Raw genomic sequence first — 24,117 nt, forward strand, 5'->3', positions numbered from 1 at the left:
GCGCTGGCACATGCACGCTGTGTTGTGCTGTCACACACAAAAATATGTCCACAAGTTTGTTATCCTGGTGTATATAATTTTTTTCCAAGTCTCTTTCCATTGATTTTTTTACATTTTATTTTTCCAGAAAGGCTACTTGAAACTTCACAAGCTTGACTGTTTGTGTAAAAGGTGCACACCTCAAGATTTTGATGCTCAGGTAAATAGAGCTAAAAAGGTCACTAATTACAGAGCAGATTCACACCGGTATTGTTATAAAACAAACTGAGCCCAGTACAGTTACGGAGCAGACTGACCCCAATACAGTTACGGAGCAGACTGAGCCCAGTACAGTTACGGAGCAGACTGAGCTCAGTACAGTTACGGAGCAGACCGAGCCCAGTACATTAACGGAGCAGACCGAGCCCAGTACAGTTACGGAGCAGACCGAGCCCAGTACAGTTACGGAGCAGACCGAGCCCAGTACAGTTACGGAGCAGACCGAGCCCAGTACAGTTACGGAGCAGACCGAGCCCAGTACAGTTACGGAGCAGACCGAGCCCAGTACAGTTACGGAGCAGACCGAGCCCAGTACAGTTACGGAGCAGACCGAGCCCAGTACAGTTACGGAGCAGACCGAGCCCAGTACAGTTACGGAGCAGACCGAGCCCAGTACAGTTACGGAGCAGACCGAGCCCAGTACAGTTACGGAGCAGACCGAGCCCAGTACAGTTACGGAGCAGACCGAGCCCAGTACAGTTAGGGAGCAGACCGAGCCCAGTACAGTTACGGAGCAGACCGAGCCCAGTACAGTTACGGAGCAGACCGAGCTCAGTACAGTTACGGAGCAGACCGAGCCCAGTACAGTTACGGAGCAGACCGAGCTCAGTACAGTTACGGAGCAGACCGAGCCCAGTACAGTTACGGAGCAGACCGAGCCCAGTACAGTTACGGAACAGACCGAGCCCAGTACATTTACGGAGCAGACCGAGCCCAGTACATTTACGGAGCAGACCGAGCCCAGTACAGTTACGGAGCAGACCGAGCCCAGTACAGTAACGGAGCAGACCGAGCCCAGTACAGTTACGGAGCAGACCGAGCCCAGTACAGTTACGGAGCAGACCGAGCTCAGTACAGTTACGGAGCAGACCGAGCCCAGTACATTAACGGAGCAGACCGAGCCCAGTACAGTTACGGAGCAGACCGAGCCCAGTACAGTTACGGAGCAGACCGAGCCCAGCACAGTTACGGAGCAGACCGAGCCCAGCACAGTTACGGAGCAGACCGAGCCCAGCACAGTTACGGAGCAGACCGAGCCCAGCACCGTTACGGAGCAGACCGAGCCCAGCACAGTTACGGAGCAGACCGAGCCCAGCACAGTTACGGAGCAGACCGAGCCCAGCACAGTTACGGAGCAGACCGAGCCCAGCACAGTTACGGAGCAGACAGAGCCCAGCACAGTTACGGAGCAGACCGAGCCCAGCACAGTTACGGAGCAGACCGAGCCCAGCACAGTTACGGAGCAGACCGAGCCCAGCACAGTTACGGAGCAGACCGAGCCCAGCACAGTTACGGAGCAGACCGAGCCCAGCACAGTTACGGAGCAGACCGAGCCCAGCAGAGTTACGGAGCAGACCGAGCCCAGCACAGTTACGGAGCAGACCGAGCCCAGCACAGTTACGGAGCAGACCGAGCCCAGCACAGTTACGGAGCAGACCGAGCCCAGCACAGTTACGGAGCAGACCGAGCCCAGCACAGTTACGGAGCAGACCGAGCCCAGCACAGTTACGGAGCAGACCGAGCCCAGCACAGTTACGGAGCAGGCCGAGCCCAGCACAGTTACGGAGCAGGCCGAGCCCAGCACAGTTACGGAGCAGGCCGAGCCCAGCACAGTTACGGAGCAGGCCGAGCCCAGCACAGTTACGGAGCAGGCCGAGCCCAGCACAGTTACGGAGCAGACCGAGCCCAGCACAGTTACGGAGCAGACCGAGCCCAGCACAGTTACGGAGCAGACCGAGCCCAGCACAGTTACGGAGCAGACCGAGCCCAGCACAGTTACGGAGCAGACCGAGCCCAGCACAGTTACGGAGCAGACCGAGCCCAGCACAGTTACGGAGCAGACCGAGCCCAGCACAGTTACGGAGCAGACCGAGCCCAGCACAGTTACGGAGCAGACCGAGCCCAGCACAGTTACGGAGCAGACCGAGCCCAGCACAGTTACGGAGCAGACCGAGCCCAGCACAGTTACGGAGCAGACCGAGCCCAGCACAGTTACGGAGCAGACCGAGCCCAGCACAGTTACGGAGCAGACTGAGCCCAGCACAGTTACGGAGCAGACTGAGCCCAGCACAGTTACGGAGCAGACTGAGCCCAGCACAGTTACGGAGCAGACGGAGCCCAGCACTGTTACGGAGCAGACGGAGCCCAGTACTGTTACGGAGCAGACGGAGCCCAGTACAGTTACGGAGCAGACGGAGCCCAGTACAGTTACGGAGCAGACGGAGCCCAGTACAGTTGTAGAGCAGACGGAGCCCAGTACAGTTGTAGAACAGACTGAGCCCAGTACAGTTGTAGAGCAGACTGAGCCCAGTACAGTTGTAGAGCAGACTGAGCCCAGTACAGTTGTAGAGCAGACTGAGCCCAGTGCAGTTGTAGAGCAGACTGAGCCCAGTACTGTTATGGAGCAGACTGAACCCGGTACAGTTGTAGAGCACAGTGCACTCGGTACTGTTATGGGTAAACAGAGACAGGGAGAGTGGCACAGAGCTAGGGACACAGGCGGATAGTTATAGACATACAGAGCTAGAGAGAGACCATGTGAGAAAGAGAGAGATAAATCAGCAGATCAAAAGATTCAGAAAGAAAAACAGACAGAAAGACGGAGAAAGAAAGATTAAGAGACAGAGAGATGCAGACAGCTGGAGAGACAGGCAGAGATAGTGAGAGAAAGACAGATAGTGGGAGACATGGAGCAGAGATGTACATGTTTTTGCCTGTGTTGTGTGTGTATTGGACATTTCAGTGTGTCACTCAGTTCTTGGTACTCTGTGTATAACTTGCTGTTTTACATAAACAGGAGAATGATGATGAGTGTACAGTGTGTGAGGATGGAGGGGAACTGATCTGCTGCGACGAATGTCCCAAATCTTTTCATTACCTCTGCCATGTTCCCTCGCTGAACCCAACCTACAGGTTTGTATTTTGTCTTAAATTTATCATTGTGTCATGATAGGAGAGTTAGGGTACTAGAATGTTAGAAACAGGCCATTCATAGAATCATGGAATGTTCCAACATAGAAACAGGCCATTCATACAATCATAGGGGAAAAATTTAGTCTAGGCCCTTTTTAGCCCAGACCCGACACTGCGCGAGCACAGCATGCCCGAGCAGAGTCCCGAGGCCAGCCCAACCAGGCAGATGCGCAGTTATAATGCCCTGTGTTACTTACCTGTCGGAAAACTGCTTGAATCCCACAGTGTCTAATGTTAGCCTGCTCTTCTGAGCAGATGACAAAGGCACTCACCTGAAGCTGGCGGGGTCATAATTGACATGTGCAGATGATGTTAATCAGATCACGACGGCAGTTTAACTCAGGCCTGAGTAGGGAAGCCACCTCCTCACTCAGAGAATGAAAAATCTTTGGGATAATCTGGCAAGCAAGCGATAGAAGCTAAAACACTGGAGGTATTCAAAATACATCTAGATGTGTAATGGGAGGGTTAGGGTACTGGAGGATTTCAAGATTTTTACCTACTTGGCCTGAAAGGGAATATGCGATTAATTTATATTATGATGTTGCTATGAAGTTAAATTTAGTTCACAAAGAGCTAACTCTTGGGAACATACAAGTTATTCAGGATATTGATCAGGAACTTTAGCTGGGGTAGCAGATGAAATATATGTGTATACTCATAATACCCTGTCAGTCTGAGACAATGGGGAAGGGGCTTACTTGTATATTCCAGTGGGATTCTCATCTGTAATATTGGAGTAGTTCCTATTCAGAGGTGCCAGCAGAGGTCTTAGCTAAACAGGCATTGCACTTTCCATTGCTCCCACACCAAACGAGGAAGGAGATTTCTGATTCAAGGTGTTAGCTTTGATTGACAGCTTGGCAAACCAATTCTTGAGGCAGATTTGAGAGAGGGTCAGAGATCACTCTTTTGGCTTTCTCTCTCGTTGGAAGAAGACAATCCTGTTTGAATCTGGAACAGTCTAAGAGAGGTGGAGAGGGTCTTGTTTTCTAAGTTCGTTCCAGGCTGTTCCACCATGCTGACTTGTAAAGTGAGGTAGACCCATAGCAAAACTTATTATTTTTGATGTTCTGAGGAGCAATAGGAAATAGGTAGGTCTCATTGTGAAAACAGTACACTGTTTATTCATGTAAACTAAACCAGTTTGTTGGTTTATAATTGGCCTTGTCTCAGTAGAGTGTTTTTAATCTGCCCTCTGAAAGATAGGAGAGATGCACCTAGCAAGATCACCGTATTCATCACACAGCGAGGAGTCTTAGTGTGACCCAGGGGCTGTAACAATATCATTTAACTCAATATTGGGCAGTAAAGATATTCTGCAGATTGTAGGAGACACAAGATATTCTGAGAATACCTACTGAAGACCTGAAATTTGTAACAACTTCAATGGGAAAGTTAGAGTAGTTGAGTGATGGGCTTTGATGAGTGAGTTAATGTACTAAAGAGATGGATTTTGATGGGTGAATTAACATACTAAAGAGATGGATTTTGATGGGTGAATTAACGTACTAAAGAGATGGATTTTGATGGGTGAGTTAATGTACTAAAGAGATGGATTTTGATGGGTGAGTTGGCGTATGGGAGGATTAGTTAGTGTAATGAAGGAATGGGCGTTCAGCCTCTTCTTACCCTTGGCATTTCCTACTGACCTGTATCTAAGTGAAAGATTTCAGTTTAAAATTTCCGTTTTGTTAATTCATTCCAGTGGGAAGTGGGCCTGCACCTTCTGCAAAATGGACAAACTGTCAAAAAATAAAACAAGAGCAGGTATCTCGAGCAGTGAATTCGATGTATATCAAAAGGCTATGACTCCAGAGTATATTCTGGTAAGTCTGCATGATAAGAGCATCTAATCCCGTTTGTACAATTTACACTCAGTTAGCTGTAAACCCCACAGGAGAACAGTGTGAAAGTCCATTCTGCACTCAGTGAGCTGTGGACCCCACAGGAGAACAGTGTGGAGGTCCATTCTGCACTCAGTGAGCTGTGGACCCCACAGGAGAACAGTGTGGAGGTCCATTCTTCACTCAGTGAGCTGTGGACCCCACAGGAGAAGAGTGTGAAGGTCCATTCTTCACTCGGTGAGCTGTGAACCCCACAGGAGAACAGTGTGAAGGTCCATTCTTCACTCGGTGAGCTGTGGACCCCACAGGAGAACAGTGTGAAGGTTCATTCTTCACTCAGTGAGCTGTGGACCCCACAGGAGAACAGTGTGAAGGTTCATTCTTCATTCAGTGAGCTGTGGACCCCACAGGAGAACAGTGTGAAGGTTCATTCTTCACTCAGTGAGCTGTGAACCCCACAGGAGAACAGTGTGAAGGTTCATTCTTCACTCAGTGAGCTGTGGACCCCACAGGAGAACAGTGTGAAGGTTCATTCTTCACTCAGTGAGCTGTGAACCCCACAGGAGAACAGTATGAAGGTCCATTCTTCATTCAGTGAGCTGTGGACCCCACAGGAGAACAGTGTGAAGGTCCATTCTTCACTCGGTGAGCTGTGGACCCCACAGGGGAATAGTGTGACGGTTAATTCTTCACTCAGTGAGCTGTGGACCCACAGGGGAATGGTGTGAAGGTTAATTCTTCACTCCGTGAGCTGTGGACCCACAGGAGAATGGTGTGAAGGTTAATTCTTCATTCAGTGAGCTGTGGACCCACAGGTGAATGGTGTGAAGGTTAATTCTTCACTCAACACGCTCTGGTCCCCATAAGGTACTTGTTAGATCACCGTTAGTTCCCCATGATTATTCATGTTATGCTTTGATCTACTCTTCCCCTAGTTCTGCTATCCAATTGGTTGGAAGTTTCAACGTGCCCATTTAAAATGTGTGCACTGAACCATCTGTTTTTGCTGTTGGGTAAATGTATAAAAGCTTGTATCGAATTTGTTTTTTAAAACCTCGGTAAGAGGAATAGCTTAATCTCTGACTTGTAAACGCCCCAACCAATGTACTGAGACACATAGACCATGAAGGCTCCACAGTTGGTTGAGCTAGCTGATCTCAGCCTAGATACCCGCGAGAGTGCTGCAATTGGCCTCAGTGCCCTGATGTTAGAGAGGAGAAAAATCAGCCGAGGTTCCTCTTCCTGATCACCCTACGGGAATCTCTGCTGGATATTGTGCATGTACATGTGTTGGGTAAGGACAGGATTGAGCTCGGCTGTGATTCTCTCTATGGCCAAATAGTTCACAGTCCAGGGATGGTGTTTAGCTCTTCTGGTGCAATAACTGAATTGCATATTAAAGAAAAATATGCAAACACAAAAGTGCGTGTTCTCATTCATTCATTGTGCCTAACAGAGTGTTTTTAATTACAGAAATGTGAATATATTTTACTCCAACTGTACTGTAAGACAGAGTGTGTGGTGTTTGACAAAAACCCCTGTGACACTGTAAGTATCTGACTTTAGTCACCACTTCCTCGTTTGTAGTCGACTTGTGGTTAGTTAAATAATGTCATAGTGAGGGTGGAAATGCCATGCTCTAGACACCAGGAAGTGCTCAGTATGTGATAGAACCAGCACACATGCTAAATTTTTGTTCGAGCAAAGTTTCGCTAAATGAATGTTAGAGCTAGTATGGTCACTAACGGGGCATTAGAACCAGCGTGTGCACTAAGCTTGGCAGTTCCATATAGAATCCTGCTCGCTTTCTCCACTCTTACAGGTTCCATGTACAGTTCTATTCATTCCTGATCTCCACTCTTGCATCTCCTTATACAGTACTAATCCCTGACCGTCTGCACTCTTTTATATTGGCAGTCTTAGAGGTTCCATATACAGTCCTGTTCATTCTCAGTCTGCATTTTTACAAGTTCCATATACAGTCTTGTTCATTCTGCACTTTTACAGATTCCAAAATACAGTCAGAAAATTGAAAACCCCATGTGGCTCTGCAGGGTGAAGGAGAAGTTGGTCACTGAGAAGTACCAGTTCGTGGGCGGATTCGTCGACGACGTGAGGCTAATCTTCCATAACTGTGCCAGATTCAACCAGGTAAAGTAAAAAGCAGCACGGCTCTGCCAGCAGGGACCCTCGTGGTCGCAATAATGGTGGTCGCTAAGGACGGTTGCACATTAACTACAGCTCCAGACCCGAGTTAGAAAAATCCCTCGTGGAAAATTTGGGACAGGGATCTGCTTCGCTTCCCTTCTTCCCCACCTCCTCATTTTAAAAACTAACTGTTTGCGGTTCCTACCTTGTTGCTGCTACTTCGCCGCGTGTTGCACAGTCACTTCTGGAACATTGTGCTGTCATGGTGGTCTCTGCCGATAATATATTGATTGGTGGTCATCAAGTAGCTTGGCAGTCAGTCTCGGTAATGCAAGTCACTGGAAGTGGGGGTGGGAATGAGGTGAGGGCGGGGTGGAATTGTGAGTGGGTGTGGATGGTGATGATGGTCGGAATAGGGATGGGGCAGCCCTGTTGCTGAGATTCCGCTGTCACTGCCGGCAGGTGGGCCTTTTCTAAAGGTTTCTCATTCAGAGGATCCAGTTTCTTTTCCCGTTTATTACATTTCTTCTGCTCCTGGGTTTTCTCCAAGACAGCCACCAATGCTGGCCGAGAAACTGGACAGGTAACCAGCAGAAAGATTCTAGACCCTCGCCAATGCTCTTGCCTGGGATTGGGAGAGTGTGAGAGAGGCGAGGGACAGGGAGTATAAGAGGAACAGGGGGAATGCCAGAGGGGCCTGGCGAGAATGTGAGGGGGCTGGGGAGGTGGGGGGAGTGTGAGAGAGGGGCTGAGGAGGAAAGAGTGAGGGGGGCTGAGGGGGAAAGAGTGAGGGGGGCTGAGGAGATGAGAGTGAGGGGGGCTGAGGAGGAGAGAGTGAGGGGGGCTGAGGAGATGAGAGTGAGGGGGCTGGGGAGGAGAGAGTGAGGGAGGGGGTGTGGAGGAGAGAGTGAGGGGGGGCTGGGGAGGAGAGTGAGGAGGGCTGGGGAGGGGGAGTGTGAGAGGGGCTGGGGAGGGGGAGAGTGTGAGAGAGGGGCTAGGGAGGGAGAGAGTGTGGGGGGCTGAGGAGGAGAGTGTGAGAGGGGCTGGGGAGGGAGAGAGTGTGAGGGGGGCTGAGGAGGAGAGTGTGAGGGAGGGGCTGAGGAGGAGAGTGTGAGGGAGGGGCTGGGGAGGCGGAGAGTGTGAGGGGGACTGGGGAGGGGGAGAGTGTGAGGGAGGGGCTGGGGAGGGGGAGAGTGAGGGAGGGGCTGAGGAGGAGAGTGTGAGGGAGGGGCTGAGGAGGAGAGTGTGAGGGAGGGGCTGAGGAGGAGAGTGTGAGGGAGGGGCTCAGGAGGAGAGTGTGAGGGAGGGGCTGGGGAGGAGAGCGTGAGGGAGGGTCTGGGGAGGAGGAGAGTGTGAGGGAGGGGCTGGGGAGGGGGAGAGTGTGAGGGGGGCTGGGGAGGGGGAGAGTGTGGGGGGGCTGGGGAGGGGGAGAGTGTGTGAGAGAGGGGCTGGGGAGGGGGAGAGTGTTGGGGGGCTGAGGAGGAGAGTGTGAGGGGGTGGGGAGGAGAGTGTGAAGGGGTGGGGAGGAGAGTGAGGGAGGGGGTGTGGAGGAGAGAGTGAGGGAGGGTCTGGGGAGGAGGAGAGTGTGAGGGAGGGGCTGGGGAGGGGGAGAGTGTGAGGGGGGCTGGGGAGGGGGAGAGTGTGGGGGGGCTGGGGAGGGGGAGAGTGTGTGAGAGAGGGGCTGGGGAGGGGGAGAGTGTTGGGGGGCTGAGGAGGAGAGTGTGAGGGAGGGTGGGGAGGAGAGTGTGAAGGGGTGGGGAGGAGAGTGAGGGAGGGGGTGTGGAGGAGAGAGTGAGGGAGGGGTTGGGGAGGGGGAGAGTGTGAGTGGGGAGGGGGAGAGTGTGAGGGGGGCTGAGGAGGAGAGTGTGAGGGAGGGGCTGAGGAGGAGAGTGTGAGAGGGGCTGGGGAGGGGGAGAGTGTGAGAGAGGGGCTGGGGATGGGGGAGAGTGTGAGAGAGGGGCTGGGGAGGGGGAGAGTGTGAGGGAGGGGCTGGGGAGGGGTAGAGTGTGAGAGAGGGGCTGGGGAGGGGGAGAGTGTGAGAGGGGGCTGGGGAGGGGGAGAGTGTGAGGGAGGGGCTGGGGAGGAGAGTGTAAGGGAGGTGCTGGGGAGGAGACTGTGAGGGAGGGGTTGGGGAGGAGAGTGTGAGGGAGGGGCTGGGGAGGAGAGTGAGGGAGGGTCTGGGGAGGGGGAGAGTGTGAGGGAGGAGCTGGGGAGTAGAGTGTGAGGGAGGGGCTGGGGAGGAGACTGTGAGGGAGGTGCTGGGGAGGAGACTGAGGGAGGGGCTGGGGAGGAGAGTGTGAGGGAGGGGCTGGGGAGGAGAGTGTGAGGGAGGAGCTGGGGAGTAGAGTGTGAGGGAGGGGCTGGGGAGGAGGAGAGTGTGAGGGAGGGGCTGGGGAGGAGAGTGTGAGGGAGGGGCTGGGGAGGAGACTGTGAGGGAGGGGCTGGGGAGGAGAGTGTGAGGGAGGGGCTGGGGAGGAGGAGAGTGTGAGGGAGGGGCTAGGGAGGAGAGTGTGAGGGAGGGGCTGGGGAGGAGAGTGAGGGAGGGGCTGAGGAGGAGAGTGTGAGGGTCTGGGGAGGGGGAGAGTGTGAGGGAGGGGCTGGGGAGGGGGAGAGTGAGGGAGGGGCTGGGGAGGGGGAGAGTGAGGGAGGGGCTGGGGAGGAGGAGAGTGTGAGGGAGGGGCTAGGGAGGAGAGTGTGAGGGAGGGGCTGGGGAGGAGAGTGTGAGGGAGGGGCTGGGGAGGATAGTGTGAGGGAGGGTCTGGGGAGGAGGAGAGTGTGAGGGAGGGGCTGGGGAGGGGGAGAGTGAGAGAGGGGCTGGGGAGGGGGAGAGAGTGTGAGAGGGGCTGGGGAGGGGGATGTGTTTGTGAGAGAGGGGCTGGGGAGGGGGAGAGTATGGGGGGCTGAGGAGGAGAGTGTGAGGGGGTGGGGAGCAGAGTGAGGGGGTGGGGAGCAGAGTGAGGGTGGGGAGGAGAGTGTGAGGGGGTGGGGAGGAGAGTGAGAGGGGGTGAGGGGGGTGGGGAGGAGAGTGAGGGGGTGGGGAGGAGGGGGTGGGGAGGAGAGTGAGGGGAGGGAGGTGGGTGGGGAGGAGGGGGTGGGAGGAGGGGGTGAAGGGGGTGGGAGAGGGTAGGAGAGTGTGAGGGGGTGGGGAGGAGAGTGTGAGGGGGTGGGGAGGTGAGTGTGAGGGGGTGGGGAGGAGAGTGTGAGGGGGGCCTAGGGAGGAAAGAGTCAGGAGGGGTGGGGAGGAGAGAGTGAGGGGGGCTGGGGAGGAGAGAGTGAGGGGCTGAGGAGGAGAGAGTGAGGGGCTGAGGAGGAGAGAATGAGGGGGCCTAGGGAGGAGATTGGGATCTGGGCTGGGGAGGAGAGAGTGAGGGGGCCTAGGGAGGAGCGAGTGAGGGGATGTGGAGGAGAGAGTGGGGCTGGAAAGTGTGGGATATGGCCCGTGGTGGGGAGGGAGTATGAGAAGAGATGGGGAGATGTGCCAAGTGAGTGCATGAGGAATCCAGTGGAATGAGAGGTAACGGGGCTGGAGCAGGGAATGTGAGCAGGGCCGGGTTTGAGGAAGTAAGTAACCCTGATTAGGACTCTGCCACAGCAGGTTCAGCTCTGCCCCTAAACAATGTTTTTTTATAAAATTTGTTTATGGGATGTGGGCATCGCTAGCAGGGCCAGCATTTATTGCCCATCCCTAATTGCCCTTGAGATAACTGAGTGGTTTGCTTGGCCATTTCAGAGAGCAATTAAGAGTCAACCACATTGCTGTGGATCTGGAGTCTCCTGTAGGCCAGACCGGGTAAGGACGGCAGATTACCTTCCCTAAAGGACATTCGTGAACCAGATGGGTTTTTACGACAATCCAATAGTTTCGTGGTCACCATTAATGGTACTAGTTTGGGCTAATTGAAGTTGGATAGTGTTTGGGGGATTTTGGATATGAACCCCCCGAATGTGTGGGGTTAAAGCGTACAATCTGGGAATAAATATTGCCATACATTCTTAGATGAAAACCTCCACTTGCCCACTTCTGCCTCACACCAGGAGTGCACAGTGCAAATTTGCATCATCTCAGCCTCTGATGCTTCATCCATTTGCTTTAACGGACAGAACATAACTGGCTGGGAGTGAACAGTTTTGCAATGTGCACTCCCATTGTGCACAAAGGAGTGGGTACAGTGAAATATTTACTCCTTTATTGACAACCCAGTGCCTCCTTATTTACCTCCCTAATTCCTACCCGATGGAGGGTCAACATCTGCAGCTATAACTTGGTTTTCTCTGTATTTACCCCTCAACTCCACTCCTGCCTCAGCTCACCTGCTGCTGAAACCCTCATCCATGCCTTCGTTGCCTCCAGACTTGACTATTCCAATGCCCTCCTGGCCGGCCTCCCATCTTCCATCCTACATAAACTTGAGCTCATCCAAAACTCTGCTGCCCGTGTCCTAACTCGCACCAAGTCACGTTCACCCATCCCCCACCCCACCCCGTGCTTGCTGGCCTACATCCGGCAATGCCTCAATTTTAAAATTCTCATCCTTGTTTTGAAATCCCTCCATGGCCTCACCAATCTTTATCTCTGTAGCCTCCTCCAGCCCTACAAGCCTTCGAGATATCTGCACTCCTCCAATTCTGTCTTCTTGTGCATTCCTGATTATAATCACTCCACCATTGGTGGACGTGCCTTCAGCTGCCTGGGGCCTAAGCTCTGGAATTCCCTCCCTAAACCTCTCCGCCTCTCTACTTCTCTATCCTCCTTTAAGACGTTCCTTAAAACCTTCCTCTTTGTCCAAACTTTTGGTCACCTGCCCTAATATCTCCTTATGTGGCTCGATGTCAAATTTTTGTCTGACAATCACTCCTGTGAAGCGCCTTGGAATGTTTAACTATGCTAAAGGTGTTGTATAAATGCAAGTTGTTGCTGTTGTTCTTGTTATTTGTGATTAACAAGATGGGGCTGATTCTCTGTACCGCCATACGCAGACACACACACGCTCCCTCCACCCTGCCCCCGCCACACCCTCCCTACACCCTGCCCCCGCCACACCCTGAGATAGAACAGCTTCCCAAACACCTTAAGATAGGCTTTCTCCCCTCTTCCCCCTCTCCGCGAGATGGGGCTCTCTTCCCCCTCTCCCCGAGATGGGCCTCTCTTCCCCCTCTCCCCGAGATGGGGCTCTCTTCCCCCCTCTCCCCGAGATGGGGCTCTCTTCCCCCCTCTCCCCGAGATGGGACTCTCTTCCCCCTCTCCCTGAGATGGGCCTCTCTTCCCCCTCTCCCCATGCCCCGAGATGGGGCTCTCCCCCACCATGTACTTAGAAAAATCCCCTCCCCTGCTGCAGTGGTGCTGGTTGCTGCTGAAATCCTATCTCTCAACCAGCCAATGGTTCACACAGGCTCTTCTCAATATGATAACTTAATAGAGGACGTTCTTCCTGTGATGGGTTAATATCAGCCTCTGTCACACTGATGGGTTAATATGGGACCTTCTCATTCTAATGTTTAATATGGGACCTTCTCATTTTAATTGGTTAATGTGAAATGTTCTCACTCTGATGGGTTAATATGCATCTTTCTCTGGTACATATACGACTGTTTCTATAACTGAAGTAGATTATAGTTCCTGGACAACACACCAATGGCTTCTATTCTTCCAACTAGGATACTGAATTTGAAACCATTGGAAGAAAACTCAGTGATGAATTTGAAGAGGCTATGAAGCAGGTGTTTGATATCGGTGACAATGACCTTTATACCCCACACATGGATGAATGAACACTGGGTTATTAACTCCAGAACAGCAATGGATTGATGTGCCAGATAGTCTTAACTGCACTTTTAAAATTATATACAAGTACATATACATATATTTTTCTGTACCTTTTAATAATAAAATGGCAAGCTGCTGACTGAATGCAATAATGCCACTTGCTTACACTTTATTTATGATGTATGTGTGTGCACATGTGGGGGGTGAAGGGTTCTTTGTGTATTTGTGCATTGTGTGTGTACGTGCATGAGTAGATGTTTATGCACATACATGTGAGTATGCAGGGGTGGTGAGCACATGCATGATTCTGTGGAAATATGTGTGTGCACATTTCTGTGTATAGATATGCCTGCATGCAAATGTGTGAGACTGCATCTGCATGTACATCTATATACCAGCTAGGGGTGCCCGGCGGTGCCGAGGCTTTTTTGAGGGCATGTTGTTGTTGGAAGAGAGAGAGGGACCGACTGGGGGGAAGAGAGAGAGGGAAGGAGAGAGAGAGAGAGAGAGGGAAGGAGAGAGAGAGAGAGATGGAAGGTGAGAGAGAGAGAGAGGGAAGGGGAGAGAGAGAGAGAGAGAGGGAATGAGAGAGAGAGGGAAGGAGAGAGAGAGAGAGGGGAAGGAGAGAGAGAGGGAAGGAGAGAGAGAGAGGGAAGGAGAGAGAGAGGGAAGGAGAGAGAGAGAGGGAAGGAGAGAGAGAGAGAGGGAAGGAGAGAGAGAGAGAGGGAAGGAGAGAGAGAGAGGGAAGGAGAGAGAGAGAGAGGGAAGGAGAGAGAGAGAGGGAAGGAGAGAGAGAGAGGGAAGGAGAGAGAGAGAGGGAAGGAGAGAGAGAGAGAGAGGGAAGGAGAGAGAGAGAGGGAAGGAGAGAGAGAGAGGGAAGGAGAGAGAGGAAAGGAGGGAGATGGGGTGAGAGAGAGAGACTGGGGGAAAGAGAGAGAGAGAGACTGGGGGAGAAGAGAGAGAGAGAGATTGGGGGGAGAAAAGAAAGAGATTGGGGGGAAGAGAGAGAGACTGGGAGTGTGAGAGAGAGAGACTGGAAGTGAGAGAGAGAGAGACTGGGAGTGAGAGAGAGAGACGGAGTGAGTGAGAGAGAGAGAGAGACTGGGAGTGTGAGAGAGAGTCTGGGAGTGTGAGAGAGAGTGGGAGTGAGAGAGACGGAGTGTGAGAGAGTGGGAGTGAGAGAGGGAGTGGGAGTGTGTGAGAGAGGGACTGGGAGTGTGTGAGAGAGAGAGACTGGGAGTGTGTGAGAGAGGGACTGGGAGTGTGTGAGAGAGAGAGACTGGGAGTGAGAGAGAGAGAGACTGGGAGTGTGTGAGAGAGAGACTGGGAGTGAGAGAGAGAGCGAGACGGAGTGAGAGAGACTGGGAGTGTGAGAGAGAGAGACTGGGAATGAGAGAGAGAGACGGAGTGAGAGAGAGAGAGGGAGTGAGAGAGAGAGAGAGACGGAGTGAGAGAGAGTGGGAGTGAGAGAGGGAGTGAGAGAGAGTGGGAGTGTGTGAGAGTGCGAGTGTGAGAGAGTGGGAGTGTGTGTGAGAGAGTGGGAGTGTGAGAGAGAGAGAGAGTGTGAGAGAGAGAGAGTGGGAGTGTGTGAGAGAGAGTGGGAGTGTGTGAGAGAGAGTGGGAGTGTGTGTGAGAGAGAGACTGGGAGTGTGTGAGAGACTGGGAGTGTGAGAGAGACTGGGAGTGTGAGAGAGAGACGGAGTGAGAGAGAGAGCCTGGGAGTGTGAGAGAGAGACTGGGAGTGTGAGAGAGAGAGAGACTGGGAGTGTGAGAGTGGGAGTGTGTGAGAGAGAGTGGGAGTGTGTGAGAGAGAGAGAGAGTGGGAGTGTGTGAGAGAGAGACAGACTGGGAGTGTGTGAGAGAGAGACTGGGAGTGTGTGTGAGAGAGACTGGGAGTGTGAGAGAGAGACGGAGTGAGAGAGAGAGAGAGAGACTGGGAGTGTGTGAGAGAGAGAGTGGGGGTGTGAGAGAGGGAGAGATTGGGAGTGAGAGAGAGATTGGGAGTGTGAGAGAGAGTGGGAGTGTGAGAGAGACGGAGTGTGAGAGGGAGTGTGAGAGAGAGTGGGAGTGAGAGAGAGAGTGGGAGTGTGTGAGAGAGAGAGAGACTGGGAGTGTGTGAGAGAGAGACTGGGAGTGAGAGAGAGAGAGACTGGGAGTGAGAGAGGGAGAGAGAGACTGGGAGTGTGTGAGAGAGAGAGAGTGGGGGGGTGAGAGCGTGAGAGATTGGGAGTGTGAGAGAGTGGGAGTGTGAGAGAGACGGAGTGTGAGAGAGGGAGTGTGAGAGAGAGTGGGAGTGAGAGAGAGAGAGTGGGAGTGTTTGAGAGAGAGAGAGACGGAGTGTGAGAGAGAGACTGGGAGTGAGAGAGAGAGACGGAGTGAGAGAGAGAGAGAGACTGGGAGTGTGTGAGAGAGAGAGAGACTGGGAGTGTGTGAGAGAGAGAGACTGGGAGTGTGAGAGAGAGAGACTGGGAGTGAGAGAGAGAGAGAGATTGGGAGTGAGAGAGAGAGAGAGATTGGGAGTGAGAGAGAGACTGGGAATGAGAGAGAGAGAGACGGAGTGAGAGAGAGAGACTGGGAGTGGGAGTGAGAGAGAGAGAGAGACTGGGAGTGAGAGATAGAGAGACTGGGAGTGTGAGAGAGAGAGTGGGAGTGTGTGAGAGAGCGGGAGTGAGAGAGAGTGGGAGTGTGAGAGAGTGGGAGTGTGTGAGAGAGAGTGGGAGTGTGAGAGAGAGTGGGAGTGTGTGAGAGACAGAGAGAGTGTGAGTGAGAGAGAGAGACTGGGAGTGTGTGAGAGAGAGACTGGGAGCGTGTGAGAGAGAGAGAGACTGGGAGTGTGAGAGAGACTGGGAGTGTGAGAGAGAGAGAGAGAGTGGGAGTGTGTGAGAGAGTGGGAGTGTGTGAGAGAGAGAGTGAGTGTGAGAGAGAGACTGGGAGTGTGTGAGAAAGAGCGAGACTGGGAGTGTGAGAGAGAGACTGGGAGTGAGAGAGAGAGAGAGAGAGTGGGAGTGTGTGAGAGAGAGAGAGTGTGAGTGTGTGAGAGAGAGACTGGGAGTGTGTGAGAGAGAGAGAGACTGGGAGTGTGAGAGAGAGACTGGGAGTGTGAGAGAGAGAGACTGGGGGCTAGAAATTCAGTAGGCTTTGCGCCCAGTTTTCGCCCAAAGAGGGCTTTTGCGCCACTTGCTGAGCTTTCGCCGATATTCAGCGCTGCGGTAATGGCGGCGTTAGCCAATAGCGCTGCGCCGCCACCGATGACGTCATCGGTGTGCGCAGTGCCCCGCTACCGCCCCGCTACCGGCCCGACCACCATATTGAGTTGCGGCCGCCTCTTCCGCAGCGGCCGCAAACAGCGATCAGATAACGGGGCCGTACTGTAGCGTTAGTGGGGCGAGTTAAGGCGGATGTGCGGCCGGCCGCTTTTTCGGCGGCCGCCTACCCGCACCTCCTTCCCCGGCCTCCTCCACCCTCCCCCCGCGGCATTGCCGGCTGTTTTCCGGGAGCCCGACACTTCTCCGTGGTGCCGGGCTCATTTGCCGGCACTAGCGAGCGGCGATCTCGCTGTTGCAGGCACCTCCCCCTTAAGAGAGGGAGGAAGGCCTGCAGTACCGCAGCTTGCCACTCCGCAGCGGGTGGCGCTGCGGCACCTAGCGCGCCGATATTCAGTTTCAGTACCCCAAGCGGGGGCGCCGAAACCCTTGAATAGCGGCCGGCTTCGACGTGGGGCGCTGAAACTGAATTCCCGGCAGGCGCAAGTGGCTCCGCGCGCAGCGGTAACTTCTGGGCGCAAGCGAGCTGGCGGGCCCAAACTGAATTTCTAGGCCAGGGAGTGGGAGAGAGAGAGAGAGAGTGGGAGTGTGAGAGAGAGTGGGAGTGTGTGAGAGAGTGGGAGTGTGTGTGAGAGAGAGAGAGTGGGAGTGTGTGAGAGAGAGAGACTGGGAGTGTGTGACAGAAAGACTGGGAGTGTGAAGGTACAGACTTAGCGAACATAGCCTAGCGATCGAAAAAGGCAGACACAGGCAGACCAGGCTGCCAAGAGAAGACAGGATATGCTCTCACTGCAGTCAGGGAGTAGTTGAGACAGAGATGCACTTCCTCACAGCCTGTGGAAAATATCAGGGCATCAGAGAGAATTTCTATCAAAAATTCTCACAAATATGCCCTGAATTCAGAAATCTGACTGACAACCAAAAACTCCCATTCCTACTGGGGGAGGAGAGAAGCTGTGTAACACTGGCGGCACACTATGTTACAGCTTGCCATGAACAGAGGGACAACCAGTAAACTAAGACAAGGGTATATATAAACAAGGCGAAAATATATTTATAAACTCAGGGATATACCTGTTTATACACTGTATGAATGGAACCGCGTTTATGTGTTCAACCATAAATGTATTTTGATGCTTTGGCAACATAAGATGTACCTTATCATGCCAATAAAGCGATTTGTATTGTATTGTATTGTATTGTGTGAGAGAGAGAGAGACTGGGAGTGTGAGAGAGACTGGGACTGTGAGAGAGAGAGACGGAGTTAGAGAGAGAGACTGGGAGTGTGTGAGAGAGAGAGACTGGGAGTGTGTGAGAGACTGGGAGTATGAGAGAGAGAGAGACGGAGTGAGAGAGAGAGACTGGGAGTGTGAGAGAGAGACTGGGAGTGTGAGAGAGAGAGAGAGAGACTGGGAGTGTGAGAGTGGGAATGTGTGAGAGAGAGAGTGGGAGTGTGTGAGAGAGAGAGAGAGTGGGAGTGTGTGAGAGAGAGAGAGAGTGGGAGTGTGTGAGAGAGAGAGAGACTGGGAGTGTGTGAGAGAGAGAGACTGGGAGTGTGTGAGAGAGAGACTGGGAGTGTGAGAGAGAGAGACTGGGAGTGTGAGAGAGAGAGACTGGGAGTGAGAGAGAGAGAGAGACTGGGAGTGTGTGAGAGAGAGAGTGGGGGTGTGAGAGCGGGAGAGATTGGGAGTGAGAGAGAGATTGGGAGTGTGAGAGAGAGTGGGAGTGTGAGAGAGACGGAGTGTGAGAGGGAGTGTGAGAGAGAGTGGGAGTGTGAGAGAGAGAGTGGGAGTGTGTGAGAGAGAGAGTGTGAGAGAGAGTGGGAGTGTGTGAGAGAGAGTGGGAGTGTGTGAGAGAGAGAGAGTGTGAGTGTGAGAGAGAGAGAGAGACTGGGAGTGTGTGAGAGAGAGACTGGGAGTGTGTGAGAGAGAGAGACTGGGAGTGGGATAGAGAGAGAGAGAGTGTGAGTGTGAGAGAGAGAGAGAGACTGGGAGTGTGTGAGAGAGAGACTGGGAGTGTGAGAGAGAGAGACTGGGAGTGGGATAGAGAGAGAGAGTGGGAGTGTGAGAGAGTGGGAGTGTGTGAGAGAGTGGGAGTGTGTGTGAGAGAGAGAGTGGGAGTGTGTGAGAGAGAGAAACTGGGAGTGTGTGACAGAGAGACTGGGAGTGTGTGAGAGAGAGAGAGACTGGGAGTGTGAGAGAGAGAGACTGGGAGTGTGAGAGAGAGAGACTGGGAGTGAGAGAGAGAGACTGGGAGTGTGTGAGAGAGAGAGAGTGGGGGTGAGAGAGAGAGTGGGAGTGGGAGAGAGAGAGACTGGGAGTGAGAGAGAGAGACTGGGAGCGAGAGAGAGCCAGAACAGCGCAGGAAAACCCGGGAACAGAGAGAGAGAAACCGGGAACAGAGAGAGAGAACTCCAACCAGGGAGAGAGAGAGAGCAGAGCCCGAGCAGCAACCGGAGCACGGAGCCTGAAGCCGGAGAAAGGCCCGAGGAACCGGGCCGAGCGAGGCACCGGAGAGAAGGAGAGCGAGCAGCAACAGGAGTAGACCCAGACCGGGAGGAGCGGCCCGAGCCAGTCAAAGAGGCGAGTGGAGAGGTAGGGGTGCCGGATCGGGTCGGGCCTGGAGAGCGAGCAAGCCCGGGGCCTGAAACCCGAGAAACTCCGGGGTCGGAGAAACTCGGACAAACACCGGGCCGGGACAGCACAGCCGAGCCGAGGGGCTGGGGCCAGGGCAGAAGCCCGGAGAGAGCGTTGGGAGCTGAGAGCTGAGAGCGCGAAATTTGAACGAAGGGAAACGGCTGAAAGGAGAAAAGGAGCAAAGAGAGGTAACTGCACCTAGAGAGAGAGAGACGGAGCGAGAGAGCGTGAGAGAGAGAGAGAGAGGAGAGGAAACACCAGCTGGAGAGAAAAAGCCGGAGAAATAAGTTTTACCTAACTCTACCTAAGTTTCATTTTAGTTAAAGTTGGTTCGGAAAAAGTTTAATTTTATTTAAATTTAGCTCGAAAAAAAAAAAAAAAAAACCTGAAAAAAGAACAACAAACCCGCGAGGAAAAGGAATAGAAACCCGAGAGAAACGATAAACTACCCGAACCAAGAGCCTGTGAGAAAAAGAGAAAGATAAACCTTTAAGAGCAGCTATATCAAAGATGAACCCCTGAAAAACTCCCAATTTTGGACCTAAAAGTGGGCTAAGGTGGAACACGACACAAAAAAGAGAAAAAAAAAAAGTTATCTATCTGAGACAAAAAACAAACGACTACAATGAGCAGGGAAATGATATATCCTGAGCAATGCACAAAAAATAAAGCAAAGGAAAAATACAAGTACACAACACTAAAAAATAACCCAGAAATCCTCTACGTGGACTATACCACACACAAAGGGACTAAGCTGAAGAACAACCTCATATTCTACACCGAATACGTCACCTCCTGGAAGGAGACTTTACAAAAACACTACACATATGTCTCCAGTGAAGGTATTGGCAGTGGAGGCAGACTGAAAATATGTAAAGATGGAAACCTAGATAAAGATGACCCCCTGCTAACCATAAGCTACTACAACAAAAATAGAAAGATCATGATACAGGGGAATGTGGAAAATCTGGACACCTTCGAAAAGGAATTCCCCCAGTTGAAAACTAAGGCAGACACAAAGAGGACCAATGGACAGGAAGCAAAAGAGAGTCGAACAGAGGATGAGGAGAGCCAAGTGGAGGAAGAAGAAGAGAGACCAGCAGAGGAAAACATCTCCCTGTACATCTCCACCCCCCCCACACCTCTCAACGAAAACAAAATGATGAAAGAGAATCTGGCCAAACTAGAACTTGATTTCAACGAATACAGAGAAACACTGGCCAAGAATTTGAAGGAGGAATTCAAACAGCTAAAAACGGAACACGAGTCCACCATCCACAAGCTGAGAAAGACCATAGAGGAGCAAAGAAATGAGATCAAAGAACTCCGTACTCAACTAAACAAAATGAAGGAGACCGTAGAAAGGCTCAGCAGGCAACACAAACCTCTTAAGGTCCAAAAACCTGAGGACACAAAAACAACACACACAAGGACACAGAACCCGCCGGATGCCACCCCACACGAAGACACACCGAAAGCCACAAACCCCGCTCCAACCAGCCCTCAGTCGAGTCATGCCCAGACTACTGCTACCCAGTCCTCACACACAGGAACACAAAAACCGACAGATACCCCCCCAAACGAGGACACACCGAAAGCCCCAAACCCCGCTCCTGCCACACAACATATCCCAGAAACCCAGCCAACAACCAGCCACCAGGCGAGTCCTACCCAGACTACTGTTACCCAGTCTGATAAACCAGCCCCTCAGGCGGTCCTGCTGACCGACTCCAACGGAAAGTTTCTGGACCCCCAGAGGCTGTTCCCAGACCATCAAGTCCTGAAAAAATGGTGCAGCAACACAGGCCAAGCAATGAAGATCCTGAACAAAGAATCCCTTGGAAGCCCCAAATGGATTGTGATCCACACAGGCACGAACGACCTACGCACCCTACAGGAAGGCACGGCTTGGGCGGTGAGCAGGATGGCAGAAAAGGCCAGCAGGGAATTCCCCGAGGCGCGGATCGTGATCTCCACACTACTGCCCAGAAAGGACACCCCAGCCTATATAATCCACAACACCAACAGGGAGATCGACACGAGATGTTCTGTCCTCCCCAACGTCTCCCTGGCCCATCATCCAAACATCAACACAAGGGACCTCTATGACGAAATACATCTACTCAAACAGCGGATGTGGGTCTTCGCAAGAAACCTCATAAACACTGCCAAAAGACGCAGCCCTCCCACCCCCCCTACCATTGGGAGCCCAAACAGGACCACCAATGTCCCCCACCCCCCTTTACAAAACCGACAACAGAACCGTGCTTTTATACCTGACCCAAGACCCCCCTCTAGACCACAGACTGTAGACCAAGAACTGAGAAAGATCATGACGATGCTGAACAGCCTGATAGAAAGCCGGAGAAATTATTAATATTGTTATTTATCATTATCATTATTGTTATCTTATCAGTATTATTACTATTATTAGATAGATATATGTGCATGCCTCATGAAATTTATACTAAATCATCACTTAGCATTATAGAAAATAGTGTTTCCACACTCATCCCACAAAATAGGTCCATTTTATTTCGTTTTATTGAACTATATAAATGCGTTCTTTCCACATAAGCTGCTGGAATATCCAGGGCCTCCGCTCCTCAACTTTTGGGATGAAGAGTACAGACCCTGAATTCCTAAAAGCTATAAAAGACATTGATATAATTGTGTTAACAGAAACATGGTGCCAAAAGGACATGCCGACCCACTGTCCTCCAATGTACCATGAAATCATTGTGCCCTCAGTAAAGAACACTAAAACACGCAAGGGCAGAACCTCCGGGGGAATATTGGTGTGGTATAAGGGAGAACTGGACAAACACATCTCACCGGTAAAACAGGGGAAATCACACGTATGGCTAAAACTAGATAAAAATATAGGAATAGCAAAAAAAGATGTTTACTTATGTGCGATCTACATACCTCCAATAGATTCGCCATATTTCGAAGAGGAGTTATTTGATACTCTCCACATGGAAATCAGCCATTTCCAGGCCCAAGGAAAGGTGATAATATGTGGGGACCTAAATGCAAGGACCGGTTGTGAACCTGACTTCATAGACCCACAGGGAAACAACCATGTGTTTGGCCAGACCCCTTTAGATGTCACACCAGCCATCGCAAATCGGAACAACCTTGATCGTGAAATAAATAAAAGCGGTAGGGAGGTAGTGCAACTCTGCCGAGCCTTAGGCCTGTACATAGTTAATGGTAGGTTCAGAGGGGACTCCCTAGGGAGACTCACATACTCCTCAACTCTTGGGTCTAGTGTGGTGGACTATACAATCACTGACCTGGACCCCTGCGATATCAACGCATTCACTGTCAGGCAGCAATCCCCCCTCTCAGACCATAACCAAATAAATGTGTACCTTAAACTTTCTGCCCAAACTACAGACACAAAAAAGGAACCCAGTAAGCTACATAAAATAAACCAGACATACAGATGGGCCCCAGACAGTGGAGATAAATTCATCACAGCACTAAATTCACCTGATCTCACAAGTAAAATTTCAAAATTTAAAGAAAATCTATATGAGATCACCAGAGATGGTGTAAACACGGCCATAGAGGATATAAATATGATCTTCCATGAGGCAGCTGTAAAAGCCGACCTCGTGAAACAGAAGAGGAAGCATCACAAAAGACAAAATAAAAATATGAAATGGTTTGACCATGAATGCAAAAATGCCAGAAAAGACCTGAGAAAAATATCAAACCAAAAGCATCGGCAACCAAACAATCCGGACCTACGTACTAGATACAATGAAACCCTCAAAAGATATAAACACACCATTAGGAACAAAACACAAAACTATACCCACAAAATACTCGAAGAAATTGAAAACTCCACCAATCCAAAACAATTCTGGGAAATGTGGAATAACCTGAGTACAACACAATTGCAAGCATTACCAATCCAAGATGGCGACATCTGGAGAACACATTTTGAAAACCTCTACAAAGACATCCCAAAAAACAAAACAAACCCAAGTCAACATCAGGTCACAGAAAAACTCCACACATTAGAAGCAACAATTAAAGACAACCAAAACCCTCTAGACTCCCCAATCACATGGAAAGAACTGGCCACAAAAACAAAATCTCTCCACCTAAAGAAAGCCTGTGGCCCAGACAACATCAAAAATGAAATGCTAAAGTTCAGCAATATGGAGATGCAGGGTGCGATACTCAAACTATTCAACATCATATTACGCTCAGGCTGTTTTCCCGATATCTGGTGCCAAGGACTAATCTCCCCCATATATAAAAGTGGAAACAAATCAGACCCAAATAACTACCGCGGCATCTGTGTCAACAGTTGTCTAGGGAAGTTATTCTGCAGTATTCTAAATGGTAGATTACTTGATTTTCTTAACAAACATAATATCCTCAGAAAAAACCAAATAGGCTTTCTTCCAAAACACCACACCGCCGACCATATCTATACCCTTCACACCCTCATTGAAAAACATAAACACCAAACAAAAAATGGGAAAATATTCGCCTGTTTCATCGACTTCAAGAAAGCCTTTGACTCTATATGGCACGAAGGGCTCTATTATAAACTTCTTCAGTGTGGAATAGGGGGCAAAGTCTATGACCTTATTAAATCAATGTATCTGAAAAACAAATGCGGGGTCAAAATTGGAGACAAACGCACCGATTTCTTCACCCAGAGAAGAGGCGTCCGGCAGGGCTGCAATTTGAGCCCGACCCTGTTCAACATATACATAAATGAATTAGCAGACATGCTGGAGCAAAGCGAGTCACCAGGTCTCCGTCTCCTGGATGGAGAAGTGAAGTCCCTGTTCTATGCGGACGACCTGGTTCTGCTGTCTCCCACAGAACAGGGATTACAGCAACAACTAGACCTACTCGACAAATACTGCCAAAATTGGGCTCTAACAGTAAATCTAAAGAAAACCAACATCATGATTTTTCAGAAAAGACCCAGATGTCAGGAAAACAAATACCAGTTTACCCTCAGTGATACCACTATAGGACACACTATGAGCTACACCTACCTTGGTCTAACTATTACAGCATCAGGGAGCTTCAGCATAGCAGTGAATGCACTAAAAGAAAAAGCCCGAAGAGCCCTATATGCAATAAAAAGAAAATTCTACAACATCCAAATCCCAATCAAAATCTGGCTCAAAATTTTTGACAGCATAATCCTGCCCATTGCACTGTACGGTAGTGAAGTATGGGGCCCGCTA

The 24,117-nt window shown here is 51.3% G+C and overlaps 1 protein-coding gene across 5 annotated transcripts in view; it reads left to right on the forward strand.

Annotated features, from left to right (window-relative positions):
* LOC147115991 (uncharacterized) overlaps nt 1–14,049 on the forward strand; it is an 82,421-nt gene extending 68,372 nt beyond the window's left edge. For all 5 annotated transcript variants that reach the window (XM_085990684.1, XM_085990686.1, XM_085990683.1 and 2 more), the window contains 6 exons: nt 128–199; nt 3,056–3,171; nt 4,940–5,060; nt 6,552–6,626; nt 7,086–7,229; nt 12,882–14,049. In XM_085990684.1, coding sequence (XP_085846810.1) covers nt 128–199; nt 3,056–3,171; nt 4,940–5,060; nt 6,552–6,626; nt 7,086–7,229; nt 12,882–12,995 — 642 coding nt within the window. In that variant the 3' untranslated portion in view covers nt 12,996–14,049. The remainder of the gene's footprint in view (nt 1–127; nt 200–3,055; nt 3,172–4,939; nt 5,061–6,551; nt 6,627–7,085; nt 7,230–12,881) is intronic.
* The last annotated feature ends 10,068 nt before the right edge of the window (nt 14,050–24,117 follow it).

This window comes from Somniosus microcephalus, chromosome 6 (assembly GCF_052327205.1).
Source record: "Somniosus microcephalus isolate GS21.2 chromosome 6, FLI_Smic_1.0, whole genome shotgun sequence".
Taxonomy (NCBI): domain Eukaryota; kingdom Metazoa; phylum Chordata; class Chondrichthyes; order Squaliformes; family Somniosidae; genus Somniosus; species Somniosus microcephalus.